This window comes from Electrona antarctica (genome assembly GCF_951216825.1).
Source record: "Electrona antarctica genome assembly, chromosome: 22".
In the NCBI taxonomy this organism is placed as follows: Eukaryota; Metazoa; Chordata; class Actinopteri; order Myctophiformes; family Myctophidae; genus Electrona; species Electrona antarctica.
In genome coordinates, this window is record NC_136805.1 from 32,015,458 (window position 1) to 32,037,291 (window position 21,834).

The following is a 21,834-nucleotide window of genomic DNA, read 5'->3' on the forward strand; positions in this document are numbered from 1 at the left end:
GCCTTACCAACCTGTAACTACATTAGCAGCACCTTGACTCTGACCTGAATGGAACACAACATTAATTACTAGTATCATTGGTAACACTTAAGGAGGTAACAGGCTATGGTAACATCACCAGTTTGTTCTTTCCTGATGACATATTGTGGTTCTGATTCTGAACTAGCCTACTGTGTACTTAATAGGGTCAGAGCCGGATTTACCTTGCTGAGGGCCCCCGGGCTGGAGCAAATTTGAGGGCCCATAGCCCAAAATGTTTTTTTGGGCAGGCAGGCAGGCAGAAGCTCTCAATGGTTTAACCATAATACAACTAAATACAATAACTATACACACATTTCACTTGAATTGGATTTCAATACTTTACAATTTTATAATAAAAAAAAGCCCACCCTAGCCCAACGGTAAGTCTGCCTCATAACTAGAAGTCCACCTTTGCTTGGGACAGTCCCTCCCACTTTTCAGGCATCCCACAATCCCACTGATTGATTGATTGATTACCTATGTGTTGATATTGAATTTGATTGAAATCTTTATTTCACGGAAATGTAATGTAGAATGGGTACCTATACATTTCAAACGAAAGCCTAAGTCAATACAAAAAATGTAGCTATTTAGACTCTCGTAGGTGTATTTATGGATTCTGACATTTTCAAGATTGAAAATGTCAGAATTGATAAATACATCTATGAGAATCTATTCTAAATCTTAGGCTACAAAAACTGCTACTTTGAGGACGAAACCATGAAAAGCCTTGTTAAGGTCCTCCATTTTCAAATGTACAAATATACACTTCTAATCTATACTACTACAAACTACTTATGACGAATTCCTGTTCTGTTCTTTGACTATATAGAAGTGTCTATTTGTACGTCTCTAAATGTTTTGATGAATTGAACAAGGTGGACCCTCTTGTAAACAAGTGCTTAATTGGGTCGTCCAGTCACAGTTAACAGTCTTTGTATTGAGTTTGTGCTTGAAATGTAATGTAATTCTGCAAACTGTTAATAGATATTTCAATCAATCAATACTACTACTATTACTACTACTACTACTACTATACTAGTAGTAGTATAGTACTAGTACAGTACTGTTATGTAGTAGACTAGTAGTAGTGTTGGACCATGACAGAAACAGCCAAAACAGAAACAGCCAAAAGGTTTGTCATAATGAACACGCCCCCGCGTTGCTTCCTTAAGAAACACAGCCGGGGTTTCTGGTGACGTCACCACCACTAGGAAAGTACACATTCTTATGGCGCTGCATTGAGCTGTAAAACAACAAGATAATCGTCGTTTCCGTGTGAAATTGATCAATGACACTTTAGTAGAACCACAGGTAGGAATCACGACGCATTTTCTACTCGTATAGTTCAACTTGAATACCCGGTGTTGTTGTTGGCGGGACGGCGTTCTGGACGCTTGTTTGTTTTTCATGCTAGGGAACTGCCACCGTCTATGTGCTGCGAATGCAACTTGCTATTGAACACCAACTACGCTAATGCTAACTGGTAGATATAAACTCACGATGGCCACTGTAAACTTAATATAATACAATATTCCTAACTGTGTATTACTTGCTGTTCATAATGTTATTAGACATGATCTATCCCACACCCCAAAAACGACATCGCAAAACGTCGATCTAATAAACGCAGTACACTTGGATCGCCTGTCTAGCTTTTCCAGGATGTATTCAGTGTCTGAGTTGTGATGGATTTATCATTTATGTCTACACTGAGGTTGGTGTATTGTTAATTTGTCGCGTTGCCAATCTCAATATCCAGCTATACAACACAATGGACGTCTTTTAGGTTCACGTTGGCTTTGCTAAGGTTGTCATCTGCGAATTTACATTTCCATGATGTCATGTTTGTGTTGTATTTACTTTTTTTTTTTTTTTTAGCAATGGAGAAGCCTCCTTTCAGACAAAATCAAAACTGCGGACCATGGGACTTTAAAGAGAGGCTGGGCATGGGCGGGTTTGCCCATGTTTACCTCTATCAACACCATGTAAGCCACACAAAAACATTTATATCATTAAATGCCACCACTATCTATGTAATTTCTCGCATGTTATGTCGATAACAGAACATCCCTTCTTGTCACATTTAGCCTGATGATCTATTCTATGCAGATCTAAGTTGGTTACTTGTGTTATTTAGATTTGTTTTGCTTGACCACAACTGCTCAGCATTAGCATATTTAGATGTAGCATGTTTTTTTAGACAGATGCTAGGTTTGTTGTTTATCTGGTATTCTTTGAAGCACTATTTATTGTAACCATGCAGTTAGCCTGTCATTTGTTGACTGATTTCACACTTTTATGCCACTCCGATAGCAGTATCTGCAAAATGCCTATGTTAATGATGATGTTTTTTCTTTTTTGGGGGAAATCTTTAGGAGACGAATGAAAAGATAGCTGTGAAAATGTGCCGTTTGGAATTGACACCCAGAAATAAGGACCGATGGAGTCGAGAGATCCAGATCATGAAAAAGTTTGTACTTCGTTTGTTGTCTCCCGTTCAAAGTCTTTATTACAGTACCAGGGCCAGGGTGAAGGCAATTTGGAGATATGTTTTTGTCCCTGTGTACGACAGTTTGTCCATGGCTAATTTTGCAAACTACTGGACCGATCACAGCCAACATGTCTTGTTCATACTGCCAGTATGACAAGGAAGTATATATTTTTCACTCATTGTGAAAAATAAATAACTTTTGAATTCATAATCCTAAATTCACTATTCTGCCGATAAGTCCCAAATATGGAGTTCCACAATCAATATATAAAGTAATTTGTATATTTGTATTTCTCTGGCAGAGCTATTATGTGCTCCACTGAGTGTAGTGTACATCTCTACTTTGAATTCTGAAAATGCAGTTTTGTTAATGCAGATTTGACTGTGATCAATCTGGGTACCCATTGGCAAAACAAAGTAAAAACAGCGCCCTCTTTGTCAGTCTGTCTCGAGAGACTAGACTGTGATTGACTGAAAATACCCAAATCTCTATCTGTCTGTGGGTCTGTCTCTTCATGCCCATTTTATCGGCTTGACTGTCTCTTTGCCCTTATAATGTGAGATCCCTGATGTCATCGATTTCATAGTACTACTACTACTGTCAAACTGGCCTCCACTTACAACGTGTACAATGTGTATTGCATAACCGGAGGGGCATGGGTTCCCAACGGGCATCAGCCTAGAATAATGACATTTACTGTAAATGTTGTTTGTCATCAGTGATGATAATGGGAACACACACATCATCCAGACAGACTAGTACTTGCATATATATCATTTGGCTTCTTCGGTTCAAATTTGAGGCGCCAAAAAATGCTCGTATATGGAGCCAAAATTAGCGCTGTGTGTGTGGCAATGTGTATTAAGTGTTGTTGGTGATGTTTCCCCTTCAGGTTGAACAACATCAACGTAGTTGATGCCAGAGATGTGCCAGAAGAGATGACGCACATAGCCTTGAATGATCTTCCACTGCTGGCTATGGAGTATTGTTCCAGGGGAGACCTCAGAAAGGTATGGGCCGCATTATTTCCTCAATCTGTGGACCGGGACCTCCAAAATGGCCAATCAGTGGAATGTTCTGACCGCCGCATGCATTATGCCCTCACGGTGAAACTCCTCACTGATTTGATTTTTTATTAAGGATCCCCATTAGCTGGTGGCATAGCAACCAGCTAGTCTTCCTGGGGTCCACATAAGAATAAACATTACAGTAGACATACAAATACACATTTGTTAAAAAGTCAGTATTCAAGTTCAGATAAAATAAAAATGGCTAAGATTACAAGTTAGAGCGTGAAAACAAAAGAACGAAAAACACACAACACTTCACTGTATCGAATGGAATTTTAGATTATTTTTAAACGTTAATTTACTGTAAATGCAACAGGTTTTGAGGCAGGTTATTCCAAAGTGACAATGATCTATAAATAAATGATCTCTTTAGAAAATTATATTCTGAAGTGGTCGACTATTTCATGTGTATTGGTGTAGAAGACGCATGATGATGACACATGGTCAACTGATAGGGTTATCATCATAGAAAAATAAGATGCCTCACTGGCCACTGCAGTTCATTGGAGCGACGTGTCTCCAAAGAAGGCAGGAAGTGATTGATTGATTGATTGAAAATTGTATTAACAGTTTGCAGAATTACAGTACATTTCAAGCACAAACTCAATACAAAGGCTGTTAACTGTGAGTGGACGACCCAATTAAGCATTACACTTGTTTACAACAGGGTCCACCATGTTCAATTCATCAAAACATTTAGAGACGTACAAATAGACACTTCTATATAGACAAAGAACAGTACAGGAATTCATCATAATGGAGGTAAAAAGGGAAAATAAACATGTACAGTGAGGGGAAAAGGGGGGGGGGGATTCAGATTTTACGGGGGCCAGTTTCGAATTGCAGCCATCCGTAGGTGCCCTTTGAGAGCCGTTTTGAAGGAGTCAAGGGATTCGCATGTCTTAATGACTGTTGGTAGGGCGTTCCACATTTTGGTGGCATAGGAGCGAAAATAATTTAGTCCCTTGTTTGTGCCGAATCTGGGTTGAACATGGTTCGTTGCACTCCCTCTGGTGTTGTGGGTGTGGACTTCGTTAACATTAAGGAAGTATCTAGACAGGTACATGGGTATCTTGGTCAAGTCAAGCGGAAGTGCCGTAGGGAAGCGCTGAAGGCACGCTGCGTTGCTGCCCATGTGACGTCACTCATGCGACTCCTCCGTCTCTCGTTGTCACTCAAGTGACTACTGGCCAATCACAGTGCGTCTTTTCAGGGACTTATGTTACGCATGTGATGCTTTGCAAGGAATCTTGGGAAAATTATGCCTTCAATTTTGACACGGCCTCCAGAGCAGGAAGAGGTGTCTACGTTTATATGTCATGGTTATCATAAGTAACGGGGACTACACACGCGTGTGTGGGCAATTAGGGTAATTGGGAGGAAAATAAATAAAAGAAACCCTGCTTGATGGCAGGCTTGGCACTGATTTTCAGTGCTATCCCCATAACATGGTACTAAGACGTGGCACCTAGGGTCTTGATCTCGAAGACAGTCGAAGGATGATGAATGGAGATGATGGTACTAGGAACAATAGTGTGAAACATTGTGTTGTTACAACGTAACAGCAAGTGGGTAATCAGACAATTCTTCTGGTGTAATGTGTGGAATTCTGGGTTCATTGTGAACCGAGGTTGAAATAAAACTAGTGTGAAACGTGACATATGCTAAACCTGGGCTGTTATAACTCGAGAAGCCTGTATAAAGGTCTTGCTTGCATGTGCAGGACATTGAGGACAAATGTGCATCATAAAGTAATACTGTATATGATATGAGCATAACAGACTCTGTGAAATTAGAAATGTCCACATAATATGTCAGACGGTTATTTTTAGTGATGGGAGATTAATCGGCAAACACATCGGTATCGGACGATTTTAGTTGTTAGATTAATCGGCATCGGTTCGATTAATCAATCAGACCGATTAATTAATCTGTCCGATTAATCGGTCTGTCTTTACAGATAAACAAGCCCAAAGTAACAGCTTGAACAGATCTACAAGCTCACAATATTAAATATAACGGTATTCAAGTTAAATCTGACTTGCCTAAGCCTGCAGTGCAGATACCCTGTTACATGTATTTTTCAGAATGGACAAAATTATTATAATGTTTTCAATACAGAATGAGATCATATCGACATTGGTAATATCGGTTATCGGCCATAACAGCAATTTATTATATCGGATATCAATATCGGCCACAATTTCTCATCGGCACATCCCTAGTTATTTTCCAACATTACAATAGGGAATACAGTAAGCCCCTATTTCAGTTTGACTTCATAGAGGCGCCGCTTCAGTGTATCATGTACAGTTTAATGGTATATTATACTCTTTGAAATGCATGTCTGTTTTTCCCACAGGTGCTGAGCAAACCAGAAAACTGTTGTGGACTGAAAGAGAGTGAAGTACTCTCACTTCTTAATGATGTTGGTATGTACATCACTTACTATGATGATCGCTTAATGCAGTGTTCCTCTTTTGTTTGTGTCAGTAAAGTGGATTTTGTGTTCTAGGATCCGGCATCCAGTATTTGCACGAAAACAAGATCATCCACAGAGATCTTAAACCTGAGAACATTGTGCTACAAGATGTCAATGGAAAGGTTGAAGCAGCATTTGCTTGTTTTGTGTGTTGTCCCGTCTGTATTTTCATACTGTATGGGCGCTAGCCCCTCTATGCACAGCTGTATGTGTGGGTGTGGTGTGGTGCGATGTGGTGTGTGTGTGTGTGTGTGTGTGTGTGTGTGTGTGAGCATGGAATGAGTCCGGAATGCACAGTTTTGTGTAAGAGCACGGAATGTGCTCAGCTGATTGGCTGAGCACGGAATGTGACTTATGATGATAAGAGCACCCCTCACTTCGTAAGTGTGACTTTTTCTGTTTCTTTTGTCAGCTTGTTCACAAAATCATTGACCTGGGTTACGCTAAAGACTTGGACCAAGGCAGTCTCTGTACCTCCTTTGTCGGCACACTCCAATACTTGGTAAGCACATTCACAATTGAGTTTATGAAATATAAAAAATGTCATTGAATGAACACCGATAATGTAATGCACTGTTTCTTTGCCAGGCACCGGAGCTGTTTGAGAATAAGCCATATACAGTTACGGTGGACTACTGGAGTTTTGGCACTATGATATTTGAATGCAGCTGTGGTTATCGGCCCTTCCTGCACAACCTGCAGCCTGTCCAGTGGTAGGTTGAGATTTTGTAGAATACAAATTTGAAAGACATTCTCAAACCAGAAACATTTGAAGCATCATCAAAGCTTTTACATTTCTCATTTAACCCATTCTGGGCGGGAACCCCTTTTGGTGTTTTAATTATGTTATGCTTTATAGCTGTTGAAAAATAGCAGATCGGTGGCGCGCTATGAACTTGTAGGTCTGCTATTTTTGAAACCACTGACATAGAAACATGGGTATTTCAGAATTTAGAATAGAAGACATTTCTTTTAAATTTCGACGTCAGGCCTAAATGGGTTAAATTAAATCGACGTACAATTCAGTCCATCAATAACCTTTTATCGTTGTGTACACAGGGCCAGCAAAGTGCGTAATAAAGGTCCAAAAGACATAATGGCAGTGGAGGAACTGAACGGAGATGTCAAATTCTACACGCATCTGCCCTACCCCAACAACCTTAGCAGGTTAGAATCACATGGCTACCAGTTCCATGTTCTATAGCAAACATTTTCAGCACTAAATATCATGTCAAATGATTGTTGCTTCTGTGCTGTGGGATAATGTATCTGATACTTAACAATTGCGACATTGTATAGGTGGTTTGTGCAGTCACCACTCTCTGACATAACGTATATATTTGTGTTCCCATTATATAGGACAATGTTGGATCCAATGGCAGCTCTACTACAGCTGATGCTGAAATGGGATCCTGTCCAGAGAGGAGGCAAAGTCAACCCTGACAACAAAAAACCACAGTGCTTTGAAGTGATGGAGCAGATATTAAGTATGAAGGTCAGTCCCCCTGAGTTCCCAGATATCCTTTTTTCTTAAGAGCTTGATGTGCAACGCTACACAACTGTATGCGTGTGTGTGTTTGTGTGTACGCACGCACGCACGCACGCACGCACGCACGCGCACTACTTTCACAACAGTGGACTTCTGGGCAAACACTCTGCTGTAAAAGCATGTTAATAGTCAAACTGTTTTTCTGCCTGACAAAACCAAATCTAATAGTAATTAAAACATTATATGTTGTCAGATAATGTTTCGTCATTACATTTAAAAAGTATTTGGTCTTCCGCCACCAGATCGTGCACATCCTGAACATGGCCACGGCCCAAGTCCACTCTTTTCAGTTGACCCCAGAGGAAAGCCTCCACAGCCTGCAGAGGCGCATTGAGGCCGAGACCAACATAGAGGTGGTCAGCCAGGAGCTGCTGCAGGAGACCGGGGTGTCACTGGACCCCAGGAAGGCTGCTGCGCAGTGTGTCCTTGATGGGGTGGTAAGAAACGGCCCCCTTATTGTGCATAATAATAGCTCGCTGCGCTGATGGATCCATGTGCATTTAAAGGCAGCGTAAGTGATATTGTTTTCATTGCTATAGTGTTTGTTCAGTAACAGGGGTCTGTCTGTCCAGCACTTTCATAAACAGAAAATACATTTTCACGGTAGGTGACAAAACTTAAGCCAATCAGGAGAGAGTAGCTATTTATGAGCTTACATTTTTATAGTGATCCAGTTCCAATTGTGTCTGCTCATTTCTTTGTGTAATCACTTACAATTACACTTGTTGATTCTGTATCCTAACTGCGTTTTCTATCCTGATTGGATACAATTTTTTTTTTTTTTTAATTACAGTTTCTGAAAATGCATTTTCTGTTTAAAAAAAGCTGGAGACTCCTGTTACTAAACAAACACTAGATAGCAATGAGTACTATCACAATATAGAGCTTTTTAACACAATTTTAACCAATTTATCTTGGTATTATCTTGCCATTTCTTTAAGCTTTTCCTTATATCACAATAGAATCTGTTAGCACTTAGCAGAGCATTCACTTTGTTTTATTTGTTTGTATTCACTTTGTTTTATTTGTTTGTACAGAGAGGTTGGGACAGCTACATCGTATACCTTTTTGACAAAAGCCTCACCCAGTACTCTGGCCCTTTTAGTGCAAGACAGCTGCCTGATAAAGTCAACACTATTGGTGAGTATTTTGTTGAAGTAGATTCAGTAATCTTCCCTTGATTTAGAGTCAGAATTTACAGACTCATGCATTTTAGCTCATGCATTTTAGCTCGGCGTGATCGGCGTGATTTTGTCGTCCGTCCGTCAGTGAACAGATAATCTCCGGCAGATAATCTCCGGCATGCCCTATTGACGTGAAACTGTGAACACACACTCCCTGGATGCCAGAGCAGAACCTCTGCCCCACATTTTTCACGTCGGCCTGTTATAGCGCCACTTTTAGCAAATCACTTTTTTATACTCTTACAGAATTTGTCCAAACATCACGCAAAACGGTACACATTTAATATCTCTATAGCCATGTCATCAATGCGAACCGTCGGATTTTTCATATTCCATCCTGATCGCCTAAGATTGACATCTAAAGTTGGCAGGAGTGGCCCAGTTTGAACAATATGCCTCAAACCATGACCGCAGTGGCGGACTGCTGCGACTGCCGCACACTCCTACGCACTTTCTTGATGCCTCCAAACATTTTTTTTTCCAAATCAGCATTAAGGTCCTTTCAAATGGGCAGCGATGAACGCAGACGTTGCCTGGATGAACGACAAGTCTGCTCTAGGTCTGCTGAAGAGGGGCGCGACAACAACAAAAAAAAGCTAATCGGAATCCAGGTCTGGTGTGCACGAAACGAGCACGTGCATGACAATTTCACGGGACCACGGCCACGTAAATACGCTTGCGTTGTTGATCCCTCGACAGAAAAAAAATGCAGGTCTCATTGAAAATGAACTATAGGTGCGTTAAATCACTGCCCGTTTGAAAGGACCTTTATGCTGGCGCTATAACTGTTTTGTTAGCCTGGTAAACCATCCTGGTCACGTAAATTCACATTCTTCTGCAGACTGGTCTGGCCTCAGCGCTGGGTGGGTGTTTTGCAGAAACCAAAATGTGTCAATCGGCATCTGTGAACTGTGCTCCGAGGAGCACTTTTTTTTTTTTAATATAGTCAAAGGGCAAGACCACTTTTTTGAGGTTTGAGTTGTATAGCTACCTTGCCATGCTATAACTCCAAAGGTGGACATGAAATCAAAAATAATTTATAATCCATTGATTAGAAAATATGCTCAGACAATATAGAACATCAGCAAACCCAGTACTGCTTTTTATTTTGTTATTTTAATAAAAATGTTAAGTTCCTGTTGATTTTACAGATCCAGTCTGGGTTTTCTTGCTAATAAAAATGGCAACATCAAAAATAACCGTACTGGGTTTGGTGATGCTTTATATTGTCTGAATTAACTTTGTTTGTGTTTGTTTACATGCTAAAAGAATGACTGAGAGCTGTTTGAGCGTACAATGTAAGTCAGTGAAGAGAATATTTTGAATTATCAATTTCTTATCACTGGAGCACACTGTACACATTTGGAGTTGCATCATGGCAAGGTAACTACACAACCCAAACCTTTTCCAAAGTGGTCTTACCCTTTAACCCATTTTGGGTGGGAACACCTTTTGGTGTTTTAACTAAGCATTATGCTATACTTTAGCTATTGAAAAATAGCAGATCTACAAGCTCATAGCGCGCCACCGAGTGGCGCGCTACGAGCTTGTAGGTCTGCTATTTTTGAAAAATCGTAAAAATGCGGCACAAATCTTTGAATATATATTCTTTCAGAGCGAACGTTTTTTTTATTTCGACATCGGGCCTAAATGGGTTAAGACATAACTAGAAATAATAAATAATGTCCAATTTTCCAACATTACAGTGCAAGAGGCCAAGACCCAGCTGCCCCTGGTTGCGCTAAAGAAGGTGTGGGGTGAAGCGGTAAGCTACATTTGTGGACTGAAGGAGGACTACAGCAGACTGTTCCAGGGCCAGAGGGCTGCCATGTAAGTTTACAAGATCTACGTCAAACGCTAGGCCCGTCTACAGATGATAGTAGTAGTATCTATGTCAAACGGTAGGCCCGTCTACAGATGATAGTAGTAGTATCTATGTCAAACGGTAGGCCCCGTCTACAGATGATAGTAGTAGTATCTATGTCAAACGGTAGGCCCGTCTACAGATGATAGTAGTACGGTAGGCCCGTCTACAGATGATAGTAGTACGGTAACCTCGCCTCACCAGGCTTTCCACCACCTCGGAGGAAAGCCTGGTCTCTGTTTCAAAAGTCCGTATGAACCTGTCGGGAGCGGATGATATCGTTACGTCATGTTGTAGTATTGTTTTGTAGGCGACAGGCAGGAACAACAGGCGGCAACTTCCCTTTCCCTCAAACAATAAAAGCTCTCATAGCCTGTAGCTTTTGTTGAGAAAAATCGGTTTGAGGGAAAAGGAAGTTGCCGCCTGTTGTTCCTGCCTGTCGACTATCATGCGCTCCCGACAGGATCATATACCTAAATGAAATGGTGCCCAGGCTAGTAGTACGGTAGTATCTCTTGGTGTTTGTTTTAATCTAACTGGGATACTAAATGGGCAGTACAGTTCACTTATGTATTGTATGCTTTAAACAATATATATAATAATATTAGTAGTTGAAGATACAGTAGGATGACTCTTCAAGCCCACAACGCAGGTCACTGAGTTTTCATGGAAATTAGGATTAATTTCTTCTCATCCTAAAGGCTCTTACACCTGACCCAATTCTAGATTATCCCACTGAAAGCTCTAAATGATCAATTTAATTTATACAGCTTATAAAGAAATAAATGGCACGTTCAGTTTTACATTTTTATTAGACCAGCTGGTTACTGAATCTGCCAAATAATGTGTCAGTGAAAATGGATAAACTCTTGGAGTTGGAATTCTGTCTTACGTCATTGCGGCCCATACTGCAGTAAAATACATAAAGCAAACCCAGAGTCAGATTTGACTTGTAAATGTTCACAGTGCAATTTAAATGTCAGCGACACAAAGGTTTGTTCAGAACCAGAGGATAAGGGTAAGGAAACTGCACCATTCTCATGTCTACTATAAATTCTCTTGGTGCAGTGGAGATGAAGTCATGATAAATCATATTTAACTTTTGGTAATTTGTTTGTCTTTCTCATTTCATGATGCTGATGAGTGACTTTTATGTGGGGCTTTGTTTTGTTTCACTTCTCATTGAAAATAATATACATTTCGGTTTCAGTTATTCTTGGACAAATCACTGCACGCTTGACGATGCAATGGGCAGAAACAGAAAATGATATCGTATTAGCGAACGAGCTTCTGCTCACTTGCACAATGGACCTTGATCAGGGAAATGCCCTATTATTCTACAAAATGTATAGCTATATCGATAGACTGTTTTCCTGACAAATGTTCTCTGAAAGGTGACGACATGTTACGCAATATACAAATTAATGGACATTTTACATTTTGAAAAATAAAATGAATGTTGGAGCAGAAATATTCAGAAGGATGTCTTTCCTTTTTGTTCATGTGGACTACGAACATACCTTGTGTCACACAATGCAGTTTGTGCACAGAAAGTATAGAAAATCCTGTCTAAAATGCCCGGGGTTGGTTGGTGCACAGTAAAATCCATTTGTACACTTGAGTAAAATTTTAATTAAATTGATTGAACGTTTAATCTGTTCAATGAATGACCTTCCATACAGGAAAGGAGTCCAAATAAGCTAGCCGGCTTCTAACTTTCCTTGCACAGTATTCTTGATGTATTGTCTATTTTTTTGTTATAACTATGTGCTAAATTAACTAAACTAAACACTCGGCATTGTACACTGTACACTTTGTGTATGCTCGACTATACAGTAGACTAGTCAAGGAACGGGTCAGTAAACTAGTCATGGAACGGGTCAGTAGACTAGTCATGGAACGGGTCAGTAGACTAGTCATGGAACGGGTCAGTAGACTAGTCACGGAACGGGTCAGTAGACTAGTCACGGAACGGGTCAGTAGACTAGTCACGGAACGGGTCAGTAGACTAGTCATGGAACGGGTCAGTAGACTAGTCATGGAACGGGTCAGTAGACTAGTCACGGAACGGGTTAGTAGACTAGTCACGGAACCCAAATGTTGGTTAAAGTTGTACCCCATCATATATGATGTCGCTCGCCAAAAATAACAAATCTGCACAATGGGTCACGTTTACTTTATTTTCTTTCCGCTTCCTGCCTGTCTGTGTTTCCTCCAGGCTGAGTCTGCTGCGCTACAACACCAACTTGACCAGATATAAGAACAGCATGTTTGGCTTCTCCCAGCAGCTGAAGGCCAAGCTGGACTTCTTCAAGAGCAGCATCCAGTACGACCTGGAGAAATACAGTGACCAGATGCACTATGGCATATGTGAGGAAATGACCAACAGACATTTAGTCTTTTATTGCCCTCAGCACTTTGGGTTACTGACGAGAGCGTCGCAGATGATGTATTATTGGGTCATAATGAGGTGTAATGATTTCTATGGATTGTCCACAGCCTCTGAGAAGATGTTGAAAGCGTGGCAGGAGAATGAAGAACGAGCTGCGGCCTTTGCACAGGTACTTAATCAATTACAACTAACAGGCTCTTTGTCAAATGAAACGTCTGCCTATTGGCTGAATCAGTTGGATAGAAATATGATTACCTTGATGGAAAATAATGTTTCTGACATTTTGAAATATGTAATTAACAATGTATTTTTGTAATAACATTCATGGTTTTGTATCACCATGACATGTGACCTAAATGTGCTTGTTAGCCAGCCAACAAGATTGTGCAGTGACACCTTGGGTGTGTTCATTCGCATGAGTGAGCACTGCTTGAGAATTTGATTAGAAAACATTTGAGTAAACGGATAGACCTCTAGTCTGCACAAACTATCTGCTAGTCTGCACATACTATCTGCCAATGTCTGGACAGATGATGGTGGATAATTTATTATTTCCTCCATCTTTGTCTTTGACAGGCCAGGAGGCAAAGACAATATTTTTGCTCCTGTTAGTCTGTTTTTGATTGATTGAATAAAACTTCAGTAACAAGATTGTTAGTCAGATTGTACAGTAGTACAGTCTAAAGATATGCCAAAAGCATAACACAAAAAGCCCCAGGAGCTTGTTTTCATTGTGGTCCATCATGTCTATCTGTGAGCAGCTAATCTCAGTGACTGTGCAAGCTAGAGCATGCCTAAGAATGTGCATCAAACTTTGGGACATTCGCCATGATTGCGTCTAAAGTTAAACCCTAACATTTAACTTCACTAAAACTCTATGCCTAACCCTAACCTCACATAAATTATGCCTAAACCTAATCTCAAAACCCTATCCGTCTGGGCTAAACATCTGGGAAAGCGTGAGTGAGTCCGTCAAAAATACTTTTCCCCTGGATTCTTTGGATCATGACGCAACTTCACGGCGCTGCCCATATCTATTTGATGTAGCTTTGGCCTGCATTTGAATATAATTTCAGGGTTCTGTGTTGTTGACACACTTTTATCTCATGAAAGTGTCATGTTTTTTGTTTTGTTTTTATCTTAATTTTAATACCATTAGACTGGAACGTTGGGGTGAAATCTGTGTGTGATACTTTGTGTCGTCTGCAGGTGGCAGAGGTGAGCCACTTGGACGAGGAGATCATGGCTCTGCACTCTGAGATCGTTGAGCTCCAGAGGAGCCCGTATGCCCGACGCCAAGGAGACAAGATGGAGCTGCTGTGAGTAGAATCAAGTAGCGTCTTCCCCATACACCACATAAACCATACTTCTATATCTGTTGTTGCATTCTGGAGAAACATGTGACCACTTAAACCAGGGGTTTTCAACTGGTGGTCCGTGAAGGTATTGCATGTGGTCCCTGGCCATGCATTTAGTATGTTTTTTTTTTATCGACCAATATAGTTGGGAAACAAACTAGTTCATTAAATGACCTGGTGATGTATGCATGATGACATCAATGTTGTCAGTTACTGGGAAGTCGGATGTCGAGAACTTCCACAGAAAGGGAGTTTGAATTTCAAGGGAAACCATAGGCGGAAGACACATGATGCAATCGCATGTGTCTGCTATCTATGAGTTTAATATGGAAGGTTAAGAGAACAGAATAAGGGCAACCATGGGAAAGGTATAGCCCCGGACGACTAGCAAATGCCAGTTAAATTACTGACTGTTAAGGGCTTGATTTAATTTAAACGAAGCCCTTAACTGTCAATATTTAATTATTTCAGACTTTTTCCTCAACACCACGCTGTGGACTAGGTTGTATCATCAAAACCATAAATGCCAACCCCTGGGTTTGCCCTGCCTCCTCGGTGTGGAATGCCCTGACCCCCTCCCTCAAAGAAAGGCAGATCACTTACATCTTTTAAATCGGGCCTGACAATCCACCTTTTAAACAGGTGATCACCCCCCCCCCTTAACTTTTTTCCCCACTCTGTACAGTTTTTATTTTTTAAATTTGTTCCTGAAATTATATTGATTTATTTTTTTGTTGATGATATTGAATTTTGACGTTATTCTTCCTGTCATGTCTATGAATTACAAGACCGCAAGGACTTTCTTTTTTGGAATAAGTGTTTGACTGTACACCCCCACCCAACACAACAGTGGTCCCCAGGTTGATTCTTAGTCAGGGTGGTGGTCCCCAGGTTGATTCTTAGTCAGGGTGGTGGTCCCTGGTTCATAATCAGTTGAAAACCCCTGACTTAAACCATACATGGGCAACTGGCGGCCCGGGGGCCACATGCAGCCCCCCACCTTCACTTAATGTGGCCCTCAGGTTAATATCAGAATACTGATATATATTATTGATTTCAGCTAATTACTAGTATTACAATGTTACTGTCTTTTTTTTATGTCCAATGTATTTGTATTTAGTTTATAAAGTTAACATAACTATAACTAAATGCATTTGAAATTAAATACAAATGTTACTTTTCAGGATTCTAATAAAAGATTAGCAAAACCTTATTCAGGATTTCAGTTCAAATCTAGCAAAAATAGCTGATCTACAAGCTCAAAACGTGTCGCACTGCGACACGTTTTGAGCTTGTAGATCGGCTATTTTTGCTACAACATTATAGGACAGGAAATATAGTGGCCATCTCCATTGTCAAAGTTGCCCACTGACTTACGTATACCATATCTACTGTATCCTAAATTGACCAGGGTCCACTCCCCTGTGGTTCTATACTTGGCCCACTCATTTTCCCTGTACATCAAATCTCTTTGCCGAACTTCAAGCACACACGTCGCAGTGCAATGCGTTGTTCGCTGGTGGTAGATCAACTTTTTTTGCCGAATGGATGCCCCAGAATAGAGATGGGGTTCATGTGATGTTCATAGACATAGAAAGGTAGACGCCTCCTTTGGCTCTGGGGCGTCTGTATCTCAAGAGGAGGCAAGTTTCTGCGTGCGTCACGCAGAAACACCTGTATTTCCTTGTATTTTATAATTGTTTGGACACAAGATGTGATTGTGTGATTTGTCATATCGATTAATGACGTGTTGTCATTGCAGAGAAGAGAAGGCCATTGAGCTGTACAAGCAACTGAAAATGAAATGCAAAAGTAAGTTGTGGAAAAGGTTTACTTGACATTTCTGTGCAGGTTTAACTTTAGCTTGAGAATCAAATGGACTCCATATTGCTCATATAAGCAGTGCAGTGTTCATTTGTGTTGTGCGCTGTACTCTACTCGCCCCCACAGTGCCCGAGCCGGACGTAAGCAGCGACAGCTCTGAAATGGTGAAGGCCATAATACAGACGGTTCAGAACCAGGACAAGGTCCTGAAAGACCTCTACACACACCTCAGGTAGGACCAACTGTTTAAAGTTTAAGCTTTTTATAGAATGTTGGGCGTCCTTCTGAAAGTAGGAAGTCAACAAGTTTTTTTTGGGGGGGGGGTTTGCTCCAAATAAGGATACAAGGTTCATGTGGTAAAGCAATATGTTGCCAGCCAAAATGGGCCCCAATCTAAATTTATTTTCCCAAATACCAAGTATTCAAAATGTCCATACTTGGTAAAACCATTTAAAAAGTGTTTTTTAAAATCATAACGAAAAAACCTAAATCTAGCAATGTAGGAAACAAAAAATAATGAGACCCATAACAATGTGTCTGCGACCCACAAATGCCACTGTTTTGGGTGGACTAGGCTGTATCATCAAAACCATAAATGCCAACCCCTGGGTTTGCCCTGCCTCCTCGGCGTGGAATGCCCTGACCCCCTCCCTCAAAGAAATGCTGATCACCTTTTAAACAGGTGATCACCCCCCCTTTCCTTTTTTCCCCACTCTGTACAGTTTTAATTTTTTCCCTGAAATTATATTGATTTATTTTTTTGTTGTTGATATTGAATTTTGTCGTTATTCTTCCTGTCATTTCTATGAATTACAAGACCGCAAGGACTTTCTTTTTTGGAATAAGTGTTTGACTGTACTCTGTTGCTGTTTTTACATTTATGTCTAAACTATTCAATCAGTCAATCAAAAAAGGCTGAGCCCCACTTCTCTCGTGTCTTTTGAACCACCCTGACAGTAAGATCCTGCTCAGCAAACAGAAGATCATCGACCTGTTCCCTCGCATCGAGAGGACGCTAGAGAGCATCAAGGATGCTGACAACACGGTGATGCAAATGCAGATCAAGAGACAGAGAGAGTTCTGGCACTTGCTCAAGATCGCCTGCGTAAGTTGTCCCCGCCAGCTCGTTTTTATCAGTCGGATGCTTTGTTTGTGCAGGCTAAATTAGATTTTCTTTTCAGCATTTCTTTGTTTTAAATGAAGATGGTAGGCAATGCGGCGGGAGGCGAGGGTGCGACATAATGTAATGGAAGGCACTAAAATGACATCAGCGTATGTGCTCTTGTAACAGTGAGCCTCGAAGCATTTTAATTTGCCTAAGAGGCTGCCATCATTGGCAACTGTCCACGTTGTTGCTGCCCATCGTGCCTCCCTTGTGTGGGGCAGGGTTTCCTGCCTAGCTGGCTCTTGTCTAAATAAGCAGGAAATACACAAGGAGGCTGTCCAATGCCAGCGGAAAGGAGGATGTGTTTATAGTTTTGCGTGTGTGACAATGTAATCTCTGTACCCAGGCCCAGAACTCATCGCGGAACTCGATCGCAGCCAGTCCAGAGACGTCCAACCCGTTGCAGGTTTCCCAGTGGTCCCAGTCGGCCCAGCCTGTCAGCTCCCCACACCCCCTCACTTCCCTGCCTGGACCCAACGACAGGTACAACCGTTGAGTGTTTTGCTGTCTTGTTGTTTGATTGGTTTCTTTTTTCCAGTGGCCCTAGAGAGCAGAAATCACACACGGTGAGGTGCAGGACAGCACAGTATAGAGCAGTGGTTCCCAAACACTGGGTCGGGACCCATTTGTGGGTCACGGACACATTTTGATGGGTCACGACAGCTAAGTATACTGTATAGGATATTTACAATTTAGGTATTTGGCAGACGCTCTTAAAGGGCCACTTCACCCCTTTTGCAACCAGATCTTATTTTAATGATGTTTGGGAGACGACAAACACTTTCCTGGGGTTTTTTATGTGGGTAATAATGTGTTTTTAGATATTTCACTATTTCAAAGTGTCCATGGGCTCCACTGGGCTCACTTCCTTCCTGGACTACATGTTGTCTCAGTAAGACAGCCCTCCCCCTATCCACAAGGAGGAGCAGTGGACCAAAGCATTATGGGGATTGTAGTCCAGGAAGGAAGTGAGCCCTGTGTCCATGACATCATGGAGCCCACGGCCACTTTGAAATGCTGAAATATCTAAAAACACAAATTGCCCACATAAAAACCCCAGGAAAGTGTTTCTTGACTCCCGAACATCATTAAAATAAGATCTGGTTGCAAAAGGGGTGAAGTGGCCCTTTAATCAAGAGTGACTTACAGTAAGCAAGGACAATGTGTCTAATGTATGAGAGGGTAACTCCTTTGAGGTGGCCTCGCTCAGTGGTTCCCAAACCTTTTAGCCTGTGACCCAAGAGAGAGATTAGATGTTTGGCCCGGTACCCAAACTAGTGAAAAGTGCACAACGCGTTGTGAGCTCGTGGATCAGCCATTTTCACTACTTCTTAAACATTTGTTTTCTAATTTATGGAATATCTTAGATTTTTCTTTGATTTCTTTATGAAATTACTGATAAAAATCATTGAATTTTGTTCTTAATTCATGAAAAGTTTTGCTTCTTTAGGAATGTTTTTTGTTGGGCCTATCTGAGTGTGTTTTTCCTTGGTTCCAGTGACGCAGCCCCACGCCTGCTGCAGGAGAACCAGAAGTACCTCAGCCAGTTGACCAGCCTGATGCAGGAAGCGGCTGATGAGCAAGCCAAAAGCATAGTGGTGAGATGACTAATCACCTCTGATGTAGTGACTTGTCCTCATTGTTTGAAACTTTTTTTTAAATGGCAAAATCTGTGACTTATTTTAATGAATAAAACTTTATTTTTAACTAATCTGTATGGTATATGTTAATGCAATATATAGTAAATGTAGAGTGGTGTGGAGTTGGGTCTCCCTACACTTCCATTGAGACATTTAGAGACCATGGTGTCGACAAGTAGCGCTGGCCCATAATCACTAGATACAGGTATATATCTCCCCTGGCCAAGCAGGGATTTAATTGGTAGAATGTTTGGTCTCTCACATGATGAGACCCAGGTTCAGATTCCTGGTTAGAACAAAACGTACGGATTGCAGATTTCATTTTAAGGTTAGGCCACCATGCCAATGTTCAAATGATAAGTTGTGTATATTGAACACGGAGTACTATCTTCTCTGTAACCAAATATAATGGGTGGCTTGATTGCAACTTGGAATTGTATTTGTCTGCCAGTGCTTTTAAGGTGTGTCTAGTCACACTAGGTCATGGGGGGGGAAAGGAAGACTTGCGTCAACTTGTATATCTTCTGTCTAAAATGTTTGCCACACAGACTAGTAAAACGACAACAAACAGGTTTGAATCCTGCAAACTGTCCCAACAGCCACATCAGATTGAAGTGAGGGTATCATTTTGTGACTAAGTGTAAGTGGGAACCATTTACGGCACAGTTTTCCTCATTTTTGTAATTTCTTTTTAGGACCAAGACTGGAGCTGGACGAAATACGAAACTCTATCTAACAAATTGAAAAAGCAAAACACCTAAGACCAGTTCTTAAAAGCACCATCCAGCTCATCCCTGCCTGCGCTAACACTAAAGGACTGAACGCTGTTCATGAAACAGACGTCGGATGTCGATGTTGTACATTTATACCTGAACTATTCACCTGAACTATTTCCTGAGCCTCTAAAAACAAAACAAACGCAAGGCAGATGAACACATGCGCTCCATGGTGCCCACCCACTCACTTTGTCCGTCACTTGGTGGAATGTTTGATTGGTGTCACACATCTCACCACATGGACGCATTTCCTTAGCATGATTCATGTTCTTGATAATTTTGCAAAGCCAAGCGATGATTCATGTTCTTGATAATTTTGCAAAGCCAAGCGGACTGTAGCATTGGATAAAAAACAAATAAAAAGGCTGAATTCAGGGCTAGGAAGTGTATTTGACATGTGGACATTGCACCCTGGCCAATGGGTTCAACTTGCAATGTAACACAGCAAAAACAAAGGGAAGTGTTTTGGGGTGGGGTGGGATGCGGGGTGTTTAATCAAGCAAATGGCACTTTGATACTCCCATGTATCCTTTGAAATCAGATGTTCCAAATGAAACTCTGTTATAAATCCATCATATCGGGCTGTTTCCCAATCATGAACAAGACAGACACTGTTATTAACTTATCGCTCACTATCAAGTTGATATATTTTACTATACACCCGTGGATTCTAAGGGTATAAAGTATGTGCATTTCCTTTTTTTAATGCAAAGTGTTAAATATCCTAGGCCAGAGGCCTTTGTCGTGATTTACACGACAAAAGTGGCCGGCCATTATCTGTTTATATAATGTCTATACTGTACATCTGTGTTTGTAAATGTCGAGCAGACAGGACGGGTCGTGTCAGTGACCTCATTAATGTGCACATTTCTTCTCCACTGGATGGCTTTTATGAATGGATGTTTGCCGCCCCCCCTGGAGCATCTCGCCTCAATGATAATCTTTGTTCTTTGATTTGCAAGAACAATGATTTACAGTCTTTGAGATGAGATGCTCTGGGCAAAGCCACGATGGCAAATCATTGAATGTACTATGCTTACACTCTCAACAGTGTAAACCTGGCCGTGTGTAACAAACCGAAGTGGTTACTTTGGGCCAAGAGAGAAATCTGCCTTCTGAGGTGTATTTATGAAGGTCAAGTGCAATGGAGAGATTTTCTTTTTGTATTTAAGTGTCATGCTAGTCCGTTTTCTTTCCATGTTGAGTGTTTTCCATCTGATGGTTTGAGCCTGTCTATAAATGTTTACTTTTTAGTAATTGCATTGTAGAGAGATCAGATGTTTGCCTGGTATTACAATAAAAAACGACTTTGGCATGATTCCCATCCGTGCTTGGTTTTGCCCTTAAAAGCACACACTGTATGTGAATGTGCCACCCGCCAGATGAATTGTAGTGTAGCGCTAACAAAGTTCACTTTATGTTCCGTCTGACTAGTGAGCCAAAGCTGTTATTACAATGGGTGTCATACAAGCACCAGTCACCATTGTACAACACTGGAACGTATGCGTATCTCAAATGGAAGAGTTGGTTTACAGTGTGGCTTGTAGTTCGTCTTCACTAGTGAAAAGTAAAGCTGGAAACAATCAACATAATATGGGTCAGCTGTGTTCCTAATGTTAAATCCAGAGCGATGCAGTCGCTCACCAGTCGGTGATTAATTATGAGTCACTGACGTAAGCGCATTATGTTTGTCTGTGACTTCTCCTTTCCTTCCCATGACAAGTTTTATTTTCTTGTTCCTGTGGGGGGGCTTCTTGTCAGCTGGACTTGTACATTTGTGTCCATACTTCCAGCACTACAGCAGGTGTCAGGAAAGGATTTAATTTGTTAGTGTTTGTGAAATGTTAGGCCGGTAATGTCACTTAGTTTGTAATTTCAGTTCAGTCTGGGTTTTGTTTGAGGGATTTGTGTGTGTGTGTGTGTGTGTGTGTGTGTGTGTGGTTCTCAACAGAGGTATCGTGCCCATAATAAGTTAAATATAAACCAGTGGTAAGAGACTAAAGTCTACTCTAGA

At 41.1% G+C, this 21,834-nt stretch overlaps 1 protein-coding gene across 1 annotated transcript; it reads left to right on the top strand.

Annotated features, from left to right (window-relative positions):
- Window positions 1-1,195: 1,195 nt before the first annotated feature.
- Window positions 1,196-21,140, top strand: LOC306915542 (inhibitor of nuclear factor kappa-B kinase subunit alpha-like). Its single transcript, XM_079492925.1, has 22 exons — window positions 1,196-1,335; window positions 1,903-2,009; window positions 2,400-2,494; window positions 3,409-3,526; window positions 5,949-6,018; window positions 6,102-6,190; window positions 6,481-6,570; window positions 6,657-6,781; window positions 7,128-7,235; window positions 7,428-7,563; window positions 7,860-8,054; window positions 8,655-8,757; window positions 10,508-10,631; window positions 12,884-13,035; window positions 13,165-13,226; window positions 14,267-14,376; window positions 16,178-16,227; window positions 16,366-16,471; window positions 17,197-17,344; window positions 17,751-17,887; window positions 18,903-19,002; window positions 19,740-21,140. The coding sequence occupies exons 2-22, from the start codon at window positions 1,905-1,907 to the stop codon at window positions 19,803-19,805; spliced, it is 2,289 nt and encodes a 762-aa protein (XP_079349051.1). The 5' UTR covers window positions 1,196-1,335; window positions 1,903-1,904; the 3' UTR covers window positions 19,806-21,140.
- Window positions 21,141-21,834: the final 694 nt, after the last annotated feature.

Excerpts from the sequence above, each read along its gene's own strand:
- LOC306915542 (XM_079492925.1), top strand. The coding sequence starts at position 1,905 with ATGGAGAAGCCTCCTTTCAGACAAAATCAAAACTGCGGACCATGGGAC. Across the intron at positions 6,571-6,656 it reads TCGGCACACTCCAATACTTG|GCACCGGAGCTGTTTGAGAA; the intron begins GTAAGCACATTC and ends TTTCTTTGCCAG. Across the intron at positions 16,228-16,365 it reads ACTGAAAATGAAATGCAAAA|TGCCCGAGCCGGACGTAAGC; the intron begins GTAAGTTGTGGA and ends TCGCCCCCACAG.